This window comes from Mustela putorius, unplaced genomic scaffold, assembly GCF_011764305.1.
Source record: "Mustela putorius furo isolate JIRA1106 unplaced genomic scaffold, ASM1176430v1.1 tig00003993_pilon_pilon_pilon, whole genome shotgun sequence".
NCBI lineage: Eukaryota > Metazoa > Chordata > Mammalia > Carnivora > Mustelidae > Mustela > Mustela putorius.
Window position 1 is genome coordinate 288,790 of NW_025422132.1, and position 15,727 is coordinate 304,516.

The following is a 15,727-nucleotide window of genomic DNA, read 5'->3' on the forward strand; positions in this document are numbered from 1 at the left end:
CATTTATTTCAATGTTAAATTGACCATTTATATTGGAAAGATGCTGATGGGGGTGTTCTCTTTCCCTTTTCGTATATGACAAAAATATTTTAAAATTCAGCAATAAAGGGGGCGTGTTAAGTATTTGCATTTATTTTCAAGTCCTTTTCCTTTAATAGCATTAAAACCACAATAATTTTAATTCAGAAATGGAATTTTTCACCCAGATTTCACCCGGCCTCAAAATTGAACCTTATTTCTTAAGTATAGACCACTTTCATCTTCTTCTGTAATATGAATCTCAATGCCCAAAATTTAATCAATTGGTTGTCAGAGGCTGTGTTCTTATAATCTACTGTTTCTTCTGAAGATAAACAGTATCATTTTAGGCATTTGTGAAAGAGAATCATATTACTGGTGCTTAAGCAGTTTTTGCTTTTTTTTTTTTTTTTAATCTTAATCCATCTTAAACCAGTGGAGCAGAAATATTTAAAAATGTTTCATTTCAAGCAGAGTGCATAATAAATTGCAATAATTGTAATGTGCCATAAATCCCAGAGCCTATGCATTTTGCATTTGATTCAGGATTGAGGTCAGGAAATTTGGAGAAATTTAAAGAAAATGATTCATCAGTCCTTTTGTTCTGTTGGCCAGGGTCCCGGGATTCTTGAGCTGTGCCCAGCTGACGAGCTTTTGAAGATGGCACAGTAGCTGTCCAGTGATGCCTGACCATGACAGCACAGCCCTCTTAAGCCGGCAGACCAAGAGGAGAAGAGTTGACATTGGAGTGAAAAGGACGGTAGGGACAGCATCTGCATTTTTTGCTAAGGCAAGAGCGACGTTTTTTAGTGCCATGAATCCCCAAGGTTCTGAGCAGGATGTTGAATATTCCGTGGTTCAGCATGCAGATGGGGAAAAGTCAAACGTACTCCGCAAGCTGCTGAAGAGGGCGAACTCGTATGAAGATGCCATGATGCCTTTTCCAGGAGCAACCATAATTTCCCAGCTGTTGAAAAATAACATGAACAAAAATGGTGGCACGGAGCCCAGTTTCCAAGCCAGCGGTCTCTCTAGTACAGGCTCCGAAGTACATCAGGAGGATATATGCAGCAACTCTTCAAGAGACAGCCCCCCAGAGTGTCTTTCCCCGTTCGGCAGGCCTACCATGAGCCAGTTCGACATGGATCGCTTATGTGATGAGCACCTGAGAGCAAAGCGGGCCCGGGTTGAGAACATCATTCGGGGGATGAGCCATTCCCCCAGCGTGGCATTAAGGGGCAATGAAAATGAAAGAGAGATGGCCCCGCAGTCTGTGAGTCCCCGAGAAAGTTACAGAGAAAACAAACGCAAGCAGAAGCTGCCCCAGCAGCAGCAACAGAGTTTCCAGCAGCTGGTTTCAGCCCGAAAAGAACAGAAGCGAGAGGAGCGCCGACAGCTGAAGCAGCAGCTGGAGGACATGCAGAAACAGCTGCGCCAGCTGCAGGAGAAGTTCTACCAAATCTATGACAGCACCGACTCTGAAAATGATGAAGATGGGAACCTGTCTGAAGACAGCATGCGCTCGGAGATCCTGGACGCCAGGGCCCAGGACTCCGTGGGGCGGTCAGACACCGAGATGTGCGAGCTGGACCCGGGACAGTTCATCGACCGAGCCCGCGCCCTGATCAGGGAGCAGGAGCTGGCGGAGAACAAGCCGAAACGTGAAGGCAACAACAAAGAGAGAGATCACGGGCCAAACTCCTTACAACCAGAAGGCAAACATTTGGCCGAGACCTTGAAGCAGGAACTGAACACTGCCATGTCGCAAGTTGTGGACACTGTGGTCAAAGTCTTTGCAGCCAAACCCTCCCGCCAGGTTCCTCAGGTCTTCCCGCCTCTCCAGATCCCCCAGGCCAGGTTCGCCGTCAACGGGGAGAACCACAATTTCCACACCGCCAACCAACGCCTGCAGTGTTTCGGCGACGTCATCATTCCGAACCCTCTGGACACCTTTGGCAACGTGCAGATGCCCAGTTCCACAGACCAGACGGAAGCACTGCCCCTGGTGGTCCGCAAAAACTCCTCCGACCAGGCCACCACTGGCCCCCCGGCCGGCGGCCACCACCAGCCCCTGCACCAGTCGCCTCTCTCCGCCACCGCTGGCTTCACCACGTCCACCTTCCGCCACCCCTTCCCCCTTCCCCTGATGGCCTACCCATTTCAGAGTCCATTAGGTGCTCCCTCCGGCTCCTTCTCGGGAAAAGACAGAGCCTCTCCCGAATCCTTAGACTTAACTAGGGAGACCACGAGTCTGAGGACCAAGATGTCATCCCACCACCTGAGCCACCATCCTTGCTCACCAGCACACCCGCCCAGCACCGCAGAAGGGCTCTCCCTGTCGCTCATCAAGTCCGAGTGTGGCGATCTTCAAGACATGTCCGAAATCTCACCGTATTCGGGAAGTGCAATATCCTTTTCTTTTCCACCCCCGCGAGGAAAACGAAACAAAACAAAACCAAAAGGCTTCCCCAAAGGTCGGGTGTCCACAATATATAGAATAACGTAGATTAGTATCTTCTTAGGAACGCAATCTTTCCTATTATTCAGAGTAATAGGCTTTTATCAGCACACGTGCTGCACTCCTGATGGCACAAAAGCTTCGCAGGAAACCTACATCTTTCCAACTTTCACAAGTTGTTAATTGCCTCAGAGAGCTGGTATTTAATATGTGCTTTTCAGCAGTGCTTTTTCTGCTTTCTTCCTGCATTCTCTTCTTTTCTTTTTCTTTTTCTTTTTTTTTTTTTTTTAAATTTCTTTTAGGAGTAGAGTCAGAGATGGACTAAAAAAATATCATTATAATATTGAATTCTATCAGTTTTTTTTTTTTTAAGGTGTTAAGCTTTATCATGGAGTCAAGAGAAAAGTCAGTTTTGAGATCCCTAAGATTCCATAAGAAGAATTCTCCCTTTAAACCATCTGCAAGGCTCCTGGGCCATGTAAAGAAGACCTGATTTAATCTTATGAAGAGCACTTTACTGGTGGGAGGCTCCCATGAGAGAAAAATGGACACAGGGGTGGGGGAGGGGGGAGGTAGAGTCTCTCTTTAATCTTTAAGTAACGTCATTTGTCATTGTTGGTGTTTCTTTAAGGAAATATACAGGTACTGATTTATTCAGACGGCATTGGTCGGTCTCTCTCTCTCTCTCTCTCTCTCTCGTTCACCCAAGGTCTGTTCTTTGGGTCTGGTGCAGCTGCCTCTATGCATGATTAACCTCTGTTCAGCCATACACAGAAATCTTTTGTCCTAACATACACAAAGCAAATTATTTTGGAAAGCAAGAGAGCACAATTAAATATAAAACTCAGCTGTATTCGACGTAAAAATGGCTCTTTTTTATGACTTTTATATTTTGAACCTGACTTTTTAGGTAGAGGTGCCAGTTATATTTTTTTTATTAGACCTGTCCTGAACTCCAGCTATTTTTAATGGACATTTTTTTTTCCTCTGTAATTTGGTCCTTTCAGTAAAATTTAAAAACTCTTGTGGTTGTTGGTGTTTGGGGGTAGTCGAATAGTAGCATTTGGGGGCAGGTAGAGGCATGTTTCTTTTATAATCAATTGCCAGATGGACATAAAATTTAGCAATTAAGTTGGCTGTTGCTAAATTCAGGATTTTGAGCAATTGTCCTGATGACTAGAGATTGGCATTTTAGTATCTAAGCCCACTCCAGACGCTGCCACGTAAGTGCAAAGTCCCAGCTATGGTAGAAATACATTTTTCTGTGTAGGGAAGGCCGTTCTTCTAACCAGCTCTTAGGACAGTAGCAAAGATGTCTGCTAAGATGAGCCACGAGTATGAGACCCACTTGGGGCACTGAAACATGGTCTCTTTCCACTGTGAGGAAGAAGAGAATAATGTCTCGAGAGGAAGGAAGATGAAGATGTTGAGGACTTAGATAATAGAAACAGAAATTGAGTCTTGGCTTGGTTGCTAATTTAACTTCTACCTTCCAAAGACCTAAAATGTAATCTACCAGCCATGAATCAAAGCTGTGCCAAGCACCGTGCCTTGCACATTATAAACAGGCAATAAACATCGGTCAAAGTGATTGCCATATAGTGTCGGCGATGAGAAAGGCCAGGCAAGAAGATGCAGGGCCTGGAATGGTTTTCCTTGGGTGGAAGAGGATCTTCTGAGATACACACAAGGCTGAGGTCCAGGGCTAGACCCTATCTTACTTCATTTTGAAGGCTGTAGTCATGATGGTGGGTTGTTTCTCTCCCTTCTCTCTCTCTCATACACACACACAAACACATACACACACACTCAGGAAAGGGACATACTCATTTTGAGGAATATTTAAAGCCAGGTCTCACAGTCCCATAAGTGCACACTAAACTCTAACCAGTTTATGGTTTTGTTTTGTTTTTTTATTAGACTCTTTATCATAACCAGATCTTTATGCCTGTGCCTTTTTTTTTTTTAAATGTAAGTTGGGTCTTCTAGGAAAAAATCTTTTAGATTGCTTTAAGTGTTGGCTACATTCATTGTCTCATGCTCTCTAAATCCCCTGAAGAATTTAGAGGATTTGAATAGAAAGAAGTTCCTTTTATTTCTATACATATCAAAGGCTTTAAGGAGAATATAGTTGCTTCTTCAGCTGAATAACGTCCCTCTCCTACCAATATAAGAGGCTGTTGAACAGGGATGGCTTGGAAACACCTGTGTTCGTATGAAATGTTGCTTACACCAGGAGCTGTTTCTTTCATGGAGCTAAACCTTGTCTCAGTTAATGATTACGTGTCCCACTTTTGGCCTTCTAGCCTCTGCTTCTTTCCCCTCCATCATGCCGTACTTTTAAACATTCACCCCACTGATACATTCTTTCTTGGGAAGAAGATAGGCAAGCAACCCTTTCTATAATCCCCATGATTCTGAAGCCAATGAGGGTCTGAGTGTTTTTGGGAGACTGGGTCCACTGGTCTCCTGTCTCCATCCTTGTATGGCAAGGAGTTCTTCCCTTGACTTACCCGATGGCGTGTAGGCAAAATTCTCAAGCTTTTAGTTGAAAGAATTCTTCTGGGAATCCTGGAGTGTGGTGTCTTACTTCAGTTTTAGGTATATAAGGCCACCTTAGAACCATCGAGTTATTCCTAGAAAAAAAATTCAATAGACATGAGTAGGAATAAGGATGAAATGATACCTCTATGGTTGTCCTTCTTAAGTTTTTCTTTGTGGTCCTGGCTTTTCCAATAGTAATGAATAATATAATTCTTAAGGAATGATTCTTTCCCACTTCAAAGGGCATCGTGTGCTTCTTTGAACAAAGTCGCCAAGATAAGAACTATTAAGAACACCAGCTTATCAGATAAATCCATTCTAAGTTCAGCACATGAAGCATATGTAATCTATATAAACCCACTACCTCGTTATCCTTTTCTAATCCAAAGGAAGTAGTGAATGTGTGCCTGTTGAACTCATTGTCAGTGCACCTGCTCCAGGAGCGCACATCTCCGGGATACGTGTGTTCGTTCAGTATCTTTGCAAATGAATCTATTTAATCAAATACTAAGTTTTATTCAAATTCCAAAAGAAAGAGACAGCCAATTGTTTTTCTTCATGGTGTTCCTTGTCATTCATCCTCTTTGCATCTCAAGAAAAACAGCCTTGTTTGGGCCTCAGACATTTGCATGCCCCCAAGTCTAAGCCGGAGAGTAGTCTTAGGAGCCTTTAAGATGCACCAGTGGAGAACATGAGCCCCTTTCCTGTGACAGTCAGCATCCCCGACTTGACTTTGGGGGAGAATATTTAAAGCATTTCAAGTTTAGGAAAGGAAAATTGTTTGGTAATTTGAGACTAAAATATAACTGGAAAACATGAATTAAAAATGAATTTCTGATATGTGAAATAGTCCGTAGACATTTTTAGAAGTCTTGTGGAGCCACAGTGATTCTATTAGCTTCATGAGCTACAGGGAAAACATTTACACAAAAGACTGAGAGACTCTGGGTTCTTACCCCACCAAAAAAATTATTCAGTAAATATTTTTTTTTTAATTTCCATAAGTGACACATCTTATGAGTTCAACTTCTTAATGGAGTAACAGCGTGTTCTATCACTTTGATTAAATGAGACCGTCTAGATCCTCTCCCCATTTGAGGGAGAAATCCTCTTGGAAACAGCAAATCAGAGCATCAGGAGAGTGCTAAAAAAAAATTCTTTGGGTTTCAGAGCATTTTAGAAAATGTAAGTAAGTAGCCCCAATCCAATTCGGTTGGAAGTACAGCTGGTAAAATCTCTAGCCACAATTCGGAGTTCAGCTGAGGGGGGGAAACATCCCCTTCCTCTAGCACTCACAATGCCTTCTTGCATTTGCCTTTTGGTGGCCCTGCTCCTCCCCTGCCACCACGGTGTAGGTAAGGTTATATTGAGCTTGGTAAACAGACAACACTCCGATTCCCAGGTTGTGCGAGGCCCCCCCCCGCACCCCCCCCCCGCAGGTTCAGCTGCAGTACCCACTTCTCTGATCTTTTCTATTCCTGAGCAGATGTCTTTCATTAATTTATGGATTTATCATCTTTTTTTTTTCCTTTTTCATTTTCTTTTTTTCTTTTTTCTTTCTTTTTCTTTTTCTTTTCTTTTTTTTTTTTTTTACACCTGGCAGCTGTCTCAAGTTTCAGTAGTTATTGTCTATTTTGCATTACACATAGAATTGAATGTCATCTGTCTTCACAAAGCTATGGCTAAGAGAATTGAGGCAAAGCCACATGAGCTGCTGGGACAGATCTTGTTTGCGTTCTATCCCCCTCACCCCATCCCCCCCTTACCTCCTTAATATTTATTTGTGCTCATTTTCTTTCCTGGCCTTGAATGGAGCTTAGCTCGTGTTCAGTACAGCTGTATGTTTACTGAATCTATTCCATCATGAGTCATTGTGCGTGTGTAAGTATCCTGGAAACAGCTAGTGCTTTCTTGGAAGAACAGTTGCTTTTCAGCACAAGCACTTAAAAGGGAAATTAACCAATTGGTCAGTTCAGATTTATTTTGAGGAGGAAAAAAAAGGATTATCTAACTGTTGGCTTTTAAATGTTTCATTAGCTATTTTTAATAGTTTATTAGAAACATATATTTTATGGGAATTTTATCTTAATTACACGACGAGCGAGAGATAAAGATTTATTCTCTGTTCCATTTCAACTGATCAATTCTAAGTATTACCAACAGGAAACATTTTAAAGCAAAACGAACTTGAGACACTGGAATCAGAATCATTTTTTTCATGAACTAAAAAGCCTCTAAATCCTGATCAAAATAAGACGGATAGTGGTTTGTTTTGTTTTGTTTTATTTTGTTTTGTTGTTTTTTTTTTTTAAATAAAAAGAGCTAAAACATCGAAGCATGATTTAAGCCTATTGAAAGCGTCAGGAAGTTCTCTGGTAGTTCTATCTCCGAGAATCACAGCAAAACAGGGTGTTTTGCAGTAGACCACATTTTTTTTAACCATTCAGAAATTTTCCCCTGCTAATAATTCAGTGTGCAAGGTTGTTTTTTCATCTGCCCATCTGAAGAAAAGACTAGAACCCAGATCTGAGAGTGTCTGCTGAAGTTTGGAGTTGCCTAAAAACTCTTATCACAAGGCAAGGCGAGACAGCTTGCCACTATTCTTTCACTTACCCGTTTGGACAGATGGTCCTGAAGTGTGCTGGGCTCCTTTAGTCTTCTCTACCGTTCTAATGGAGGTTACTGGAGGGCCTTTCAGCTCTTTCCTTGGCACAAGAAGTATGTCAGTCATAAATTATCGTCTTTGTGATCATTACGGATCTGAAACAAAAACACAAGTTCAGTGAAGCTGCTTTGGCTCACAGACAGAAAATCGAAATTTCTTCCTTCAGTCCGTATTGTCCGTGGGGAGGGCGGGGGGGGGGTAGCGCAAGACTGAACTTCTCTGTTTACAAACCAAGATGATCTTTTAAAGGTTGCATGATGTTAAATGGAATGCGAGTGGATCCAACCTCCAGCAGAATATTTGGTTCAACACCCTGCGAGAAGTGGTCTCGAGCTTATCAGTGTGAATTTGATTATGCGTCGCTACCAACTTCCTGCTTTCTCTCTCTTCCTAAGACTGGTCACGCTGTTCTTGATGGAGGTCATTTAGAAACCTTGACTTTTCCTAAATATGAGGTTTTTCTTTGTTTTGTTTTGTTTTTTTTACCTTTTTTCACCAGGTGTGGCATTTTTGTTGCCTAGTAAGATGTGTGTGCGCGCACACGTGTGTGCACGCACACACTTAAGTGCAGATTTTCTTTTCTTTTCTTACTTATTTTTCCCAGACTCTCTTTTAAGAGAAAATCCTTAGAGAAGCTTCTAGAAAGGACCCTTAATTGACCTTGTGGGGGACCACATTGATTTTCTCCACGTGCATCTTCATTTCTGATAAATTATAAAGCCATTAATTTGCTGAGGAAATGGCAGGGCCAGGCTGCGGCACAGATGTGACCAGAGCCATCCCAGCTCGGAGTCTGCTGAGGACTGCCAAGAATCTGGGGGAGAATCAGGAAGCCTGGATTGTTATGGTTAGCCTCACATTCTCTTGGGAACTGTTTTAGTTGCTGCTGTTTACAGATCTAAAAGGTAATGATGTTTCCAGATAAATAGGCCTTCTTATTTTGGGTAAGTGGCCATTTATTGATCTGCTAACCCACATTTATTGATTTGCTAGCCCCCGCCACTGTGCCACTCTCAAAGGAGTTAACTATAAATCCAGGAGAGGCAAATTGTATTTGGTCTTGGATCGTTGCTTTAACAAAAGCGACACCCCCTCCCGGCGCCCTCTGTGCCAAAACTACCCCTCCCAAGTTGCGGCTATTTAAAAGGAAACAATTAAAAGGATATAATAATAAGATAGGAAGAAAGTGAGTCAAGATGCTCCATTAGATTAGCACTAAAAGGTAAAATACGCAGCTTGCCCGACAGTGTTCAAAATAATGCATTTTATATTTTCATGCACATTAGGATAATAACTTGATGTAAACTGCAGAGCGGGGAGAGAAGAACAAACAGAACTGTAATTGCAGAGAAGAAAAAAACTCTCAGGCTAAGAGTTGTACAATCCGTGTTGGGTGCATTTGTCTCCTTAGCAACAAGTGAATGTATAGGGAGCATAAGGACCTCGGACGGGGGAAGGTGTTGCCATCCTCACCACGGAGCCGTCAAGATCTCTGCAACCCCGGTGTCCACCCTCACCATTACACCTGGCCGTTTCTTACCAGCGGGGGTCGTTTAGAGCAAGGGGCAGCAGCGTAGTGATGGGTTCCATGGCCCGCGCCATTGACCTTCCAGAATTCTACCCTCCCCCCAACCCTCAGCTGCTTGATGGGCCTCCAGGTTCTTTGGGGGAGTGGGTGGTGAGTGCTTGTGTTTAAAGACATTTTTTTCCTTAACGAAATGCCTCCTACATGCAGGAAGGATTGTCACCCAATCACTTGAAAAAAGCAAAGCTCATGTTCTTTTATACCCGTTATCCCAGCTCAAATATGCTGAAGACCTACTTCTCCGATGTGAAGGTAAGGATGTTTTTCATCGGTCGTTTATCAGTCTCTGTGCATGTGGTCGTGATTTAAACTCTTGGAAGTTAGCGGAGATGAGTGTGAAAATCAATCCAAGAATACACCTGTGTTTAACTGATGCAATGCACTTGTCTTTTTGTCAAAAGCCGTGCCAGGCAAAGATACCCCATAAGACCAGGAGGCTGGTACCAAGTCACATGGGTTTCCAGTGTGATGTGGGAACTTAGCCTCTTGCTTTGTATGTCTTAGTCACTTCTTGGGAGAAATTTCAGCCAGCCCTGAATGGGTGTGCTTCCCAGAATTTTTTTTTTTCCCCTCCCTTCAGCAACAGTAAACTGTTTTCTGTTTTTGTTTCTGTTGGTTTCCCCATATTTGCGCTTAGGAAAGCAAACTCTAACACCTCTTTTTCCCCCCTGTCGAAAGGAGCGTACATTGAAATTCTCTATGCAGTAGCTGCTTAAAAACAAAAGTGATGATTGTCTCTTATTTACAACTTAATTTGTTGTTGATGTAGAGTACACTGAGCATAAGGAGAATGAATAAAGTGACAGATTCAGGACACATTATTCAAATGAGGATATGAAAGCTGTCGGCCTACAGCTGCAGCCTCCCTCATTCTACAGAATACGGGGACCTCCTGGTTCTGTGTGTGTGTGGATGTGTGTGTGCGTGTCTGTGTCTGTGTGTGGGTTTTAAGTAATTGTTTGCAACAACTTGATGTTGTGTTAATCATCTGCAACTTTTTAAAACATAGATTGGGTTTTGATGATGATAATCACATGCATGGTATCATTATCCGAGGAACTCGATAAACATTACATTAGCTGAGATTAGTTTATTAGGGTTGGGTGCCTTCCCCCCCCCACCCCCCGCTGCCCACCCCCATGTGTACAAGTTCTTATTCCTGCCACTGAGAACTCAGGAGCTGCCAAAGCAGACTTTTACCATGGCACCACTCCCTCCAAGCAGAGGGTTTCAAGCCCCGTGGCCCCATGGCCGCGCTGCACCCCCCTTTTGCAGGCCAACTCATTTTCATTTCCTTCACTGATGTTATAAGAAAAGTTCTGTTTTCCCTTCTGTTAGCTTTTGAAGTGTGTATCCACTTCAGCCTTTTATCTTCCTCCTTCCCTGGGGGGAGCTCCTTAAGTGGCAGGCGTGTCCCCCCAACTTCCAGGGCCAGCCTTCTGGGCCGGATAGGAAGGCCCAGAGAGGCAGTAACTTGGAGGGCTGGTTGAGGATCGTTCAAGTACAGACAAGGCTGAGTGACACGGTAGGCCCAGGAAGAGGGTTTGGACTTCGTGGGGGACCATGTGAAACAGACACCAGGGAGGGAATTTGCCAACTGGTTGAAGACTGGAGAGCTTCTGCAGCCTAATGGAACCTGGCAGAGTTCTTTGGGGGCCGGGGGTGGGGAGCAGTCCTTTCAACACCCACGTTCCAGGAAGAAGGGGGGACATGGACGAGAGGAAGAAAGTGTTACTGTGCACCTGTGTGTGTGTGTGTGTCTAGGTGCCCATGTTACCTCCTCCACTCCTCTTAGTGCAATGATCAGCACTGTTGTGATTATAATAAAGACAATCCCTTATATTATTTAGATAGTGCTTGTCCTAAGAAGGAGGCCGTAGCGCTTTTCAAACTGCATCCATAGGGATCTCTCACCCACCACTGGAAACGCAGCCCCGGGAGGGTGGAAAGCAGCAGCCATTCTGAGCCAGCAACACTATCCAACAGTACATGTAAATATGAGAAACATTCGTGGGCTGGGGGAGAAGGGCAAGGGTAGGGGAGATTGTTAATCTGGAATCTTTATAAATACTCGGCAGTGTAAACTGACAAGAAATTGTTCTTCCTCTAGAATGCATCTAGTAATTGAGCTTTGCAAATAATCACTATGTAAATAACAATTAAATACCGGGGTGAATATTTTATTTTTAAAAAAGCACTGATATTCAGATGATAGATTCTATCCATACTCGATCCATACTGGGAGAGAAGGCTGTTAAAGTATACGTGAGTCTGGTTAATTCCCAATTATCCACTCTAATGGAGGGGAAACGGTAGGGCATATAATGCATAGCAGAAAATCACCGAAGGTCATTTCTCTTTTATTTTTGGAATGAATTATACATTTTTAACTTTGCTAATTATGTTTTTTCTTTGGCTAGTAATAAATGAATTTGTATTCCCTGAGCTTAGGCTGATGAAATTGGAAAGGCATGCATAGAAAAGGGAAGGATAGTCCAGGCACGGTGTTCCAGAAACTTGGTAGAAAACAATAGCAGATCATGCTTGGACTTTTTAATAGTAAAGAAAATCCAGAATTTGAATGCCGACAATGCATAGGCTCATATACATGTATATTTATATGGATGTTATAAATGTATAGATACATAATAAAGTGGGTGTGTATATATGTACATATATATACATACATACTTATTTCTAGATATAGATATATAAACGTGGATACTTACTTGCAAGACGGAAATAACTAGGTGTTTCTCTACATATGAATATGCAACCCAAAATTTTATTTCATTGTAGGTAGATTCAAGAAAACCACTACAGAATTAAGAGATCTCTAGAAATTAGGGGAAGGACATTGGGAATTTCTAACAGGTGAGAGCCTATATCACCTGTCTTGAGAAAGACATAGTCATGTGTCTGTGGACCAAGTCAGACTTCTCCCAGCAACACAAGCTTATACTTACTTGATTGTGGCTGACTTCATCTAAGTGAAAATTCCTAATCCTAGCAAAACACACCTTTCCAAATCATCAGTCATTTCATTTCAAATTGGGGACCCCAAGTTAGTTTTGCAAGTTAAGAAAAACAGAAAAACAAAAACAGGAGAAGTAACACAAGTGGAAAATATTTTGTTTCATGAGTCAAGCGTAGCCTAGGTGTCATCAGACACAGTTGGAAGATCATGCTAGACCAAGTGCATCCTCTGATGGGCCCCAGAAGGTGAGCCCAGGCAGGGTGGTACGCCCTGCCTTGCATTTTTCCTTAGGGAGGGATAGAGCTCTTCCCTCTCCGCAAGTGACTTCCATTTGGGCAGGAGATGAATGCTTTTAAATTATTCTGGAAAGAAGGGGTGGGGGAACACCTCTCACGATTCAGATGCTGGCTTGGTGAGAGCTGTCCAGCGATGATCTATACGAAGGATGAAACCGCGGCTGACTTGGTTTCATGCCTAGAGTAAGAATCTAAACAAAGTGGCAGGTTCTCACAGAGACCAACTCCATCCCCTCACCGTGACATTTAGCCAGACAAAAAGCTCAGCTCACCAAGGCTTCAAAATCCTTCGAGAAGAGCAAGGAGGCAAATGGACAGGACATGCCGAGGACTGATGGGGCCCTTCCGTCTTCCTGTGCACCTACTGGGGGCTGATTTTAATGTATCAACTAATAACTCTTAGACCACTAAGTACAACAGATTCAGTGTCATTTTAGCTTTGAAGAACAGACGCTCACAGCTTTTCAAGCCGGCAGTGTTAAATGATGTATCTCATTCCCTCCACCCCTTGAGTCAACTGCTGCCTAGCCAGATTAAGGTGTCAGATTGATTTGTTTTATACATCTTTTGACCATGCTCATTGAATATTTAGGAAGTTTCTTCAGCCCATATTGAGGCTGAGATGTCCCGTGGGAAGCATTAATCAAAGTCACAGAGACTCACACACTGTGGAAACACAGCCTCTTTATTGTAGCGATTAGTTTTTGCAGTAACACATTAACACACTACAGAGCTTTCCTTTATAGAACAATTGATCCTTTTCTTGTAAGCCACTACAGAACAGGGGGGGAAATTAACTCTTTAAAGTTTAACACTTTTTCTCCCCCAGCGTGAATATCTAGAAAAGGGGGTGGGGGGGGTGGGTGCTGCCTCTGCTTTTCGCCAGCAACTGGAAACAGAACAAATTTCAGTGCACTTCTGGTGGAGGGAAACCCAGTTCTCCAAGCTGTTGTGCTGGTCATTTCACTTGTCTTGTGTCGGGGGGAGTCTGTTGTTTTTGCCCATTCTTTCTCTCTGGTATTTCCATTCTGTAACAATAAGCTTTAAATCTCCCTTTATGTCCCATTCCTAAATAATGGCAAGTGCACTTACTTTTTTGTCCTCCCCCATTAGGTCATTCATGACCATTCTAGAAAAAAAATACCCTTCTATTTTTTTCCTCTACAGTACTCTTGTCCATAGGAGACAATGTCTTGTAACAATGCAGAAGCCTAATCTCCATGTCAAAGCAATTTTCATTCCCCAGTGCACAGCCTGCTATCATTTTGTAATGTTTTGTTTCTTATTCTAAAAGAATTAAAAAGGAACAGTAAGCCGTCACGGGGGCCTGTAGTCCTTATCTCAGTGTCTGGAAATTTGGACAGTGTATTTTACTGCTGAGATAAAATGGAAAGAACTCCAAGTTCAGCAAATCGTAATGGGTTTAAGTTCTATTGAAATCGGCAACCAGAAGATCAGATAACGGGGGTCCTTCAGTTGTCTTTTTAATCGGGTTCCCCGCAAGGCTGAATAGAGACAGAGCAGACACACAGAGTGAAAATATAATTCTTGGATAGGTTAAGTACATGTTTGAACTCTTGCAAGCAGAAGCGATTTGCTGATGACTTAATCATTTTCTGGTCAATTATCTGTAAGGGCCCTTGCAACTCCATGGCAATTATGATGCAAGGTGGCCTTTTGGGAGAAACACCAGTCTTCCTGCTTCTGTTTCCTTGTTATGTCCATTCCCTGCCATAAATTTTCATTCATTTATTATCTTTGCTAGTATAGAAACAACTTTCTGTGTAGTAATTACAGCCCCAGTACACACTTTAGCTGTCATCTTGTTGGGAGTCTGGATGTTCTCATGGCCGCTGTTTGATAAGTGGTCTTTGTTGATTTTTGATGAATGTACATCTTTTTCTGGGGGCCCAGGGAAGGGAATGCCTGTGATGACAAAAGGTAGGGGGTTGTCTGTCAGCCCGCCTGATATAAAGCTATGGATTTATTGGTTTTGACTTGGCAAGTTGAGATGCATCTGTCCTTTACTGCGAACAGAGGACTGTCAATAAGAATGGTATCATTTGCAGTGAATCCAGGAAGACATCTTCATTTAAAAGGTCATCAGGAAACCTTGGTAAACAAAGTTCTAAAGCCAAATCATGTTATGGTAACTTGGCATTTAAAAAAAAAAAATGTAATAAAGTGTCCGTCTGGGCCATCTGTGTACTCTTGTCTTAACCACTCCTTCGAACGCATAGACTCCAACAGAAAGGGACGTGGGTCTTACCCAGCATGGGCTGTAGGAAGTGTGCGAACAGGCACAGTGGTCTGGCCAGACAGAGGTGAGCACCGTGTGCAAACAGAAAGTGGAGTCACAGCCGAATGGCCGTGGGGATCACCCATTACCAAAACATAGGCCAATGCCAGACTCCTCTCCTTTTGTGTGAAAGTTGTTTTCTGGCATTGCACGAGGTCGTCATGTGATGACACAAATTCTTATTTAAAAAAAAAAAAAGAAAGAAATCACACTAGTGGTGAGGTCATGTGGCTCACCATCTCTGGTACAGGTTTCCTCTGCTACCCAAAAGTAGAGCGTTCCTACAAAACTTTTCATAAGCCCAAATGACGGAAAGCCAAGGACCAATTACCGTCAATTTATACGGAAAAAACGTTGAGCCTTCCCAGACCCAAAAAAATAAGCTCTCTTAGACTTTTCTGATACCCTAGGACACTTCTTGATAGCAGATGCACAAAATAAATCAAGATAAAGCACAGATGCTCACAGACACAGTGCAAACCCATGGCGCCATGATGCTGAGATACTGAGCCTGGCTCCTGGAGAAGGTGCTTGGGGGGGCTCATCTCGCTGCTCGGGGAGCGTGCCACCACCCTAATGGCTCGCTGTAAAGCTGAACACCGTTTGCCCTTGTTGCTTTGCTTCTGAAAAGCAGATATCCTTTCTGGATTTCTTTCGGTTCGTGAAACCAGGTACCAATGTAGGTCTTTTCGTAAAAGCAAAATGGTGGAACGTGAACTTTTGAAAAGCAGGGGAAGCTGTACTTGCAAGTAATTACTCTTCCCAGCACTCTGTGGCTTGAATGCATTTCCATAAAAAACTATACAAATGCTGTTTGTTCCACTGAAAGAGGAAGAACGGTGTTTAGAATAAGATATTCAGCTTCTTAAGGAAATTCAGATTTAG

At 42.9% G+C, this 15,727-nt stretch overlaps 1 protein-coding gene across 5 annotated transcripts in view; it reads left to right on the top strand.

Annotated features, from left to right (window-relative positions):
- The window catches only part of PROX1 (prospero homeobox 1), a 52,508-nt gene that overhangs the window by 7,566 nt on the left and 29,215 nt on the right, over positions 1-15,727 (top strand). For all 5 annotated transcript variants that reach the window (XM_045071901.1, XM_045071902.1, XM_013049221.2 and 2 more), the window contains 2 exons: positions 634-2,425; positions 9,415-9,522. In XM_045071901.1, the coding sequence (XP_044927836.1) occupies positions 701-2,425; positions 9,415-9,522 (1,833 nt within the window). In that variant the 5' untranslated portion in view covers positions 634-700. The remainder of the gene's footprint in view (positions 1-633; positions 2,426-9,414; positions 9,523-15,727) is intronic.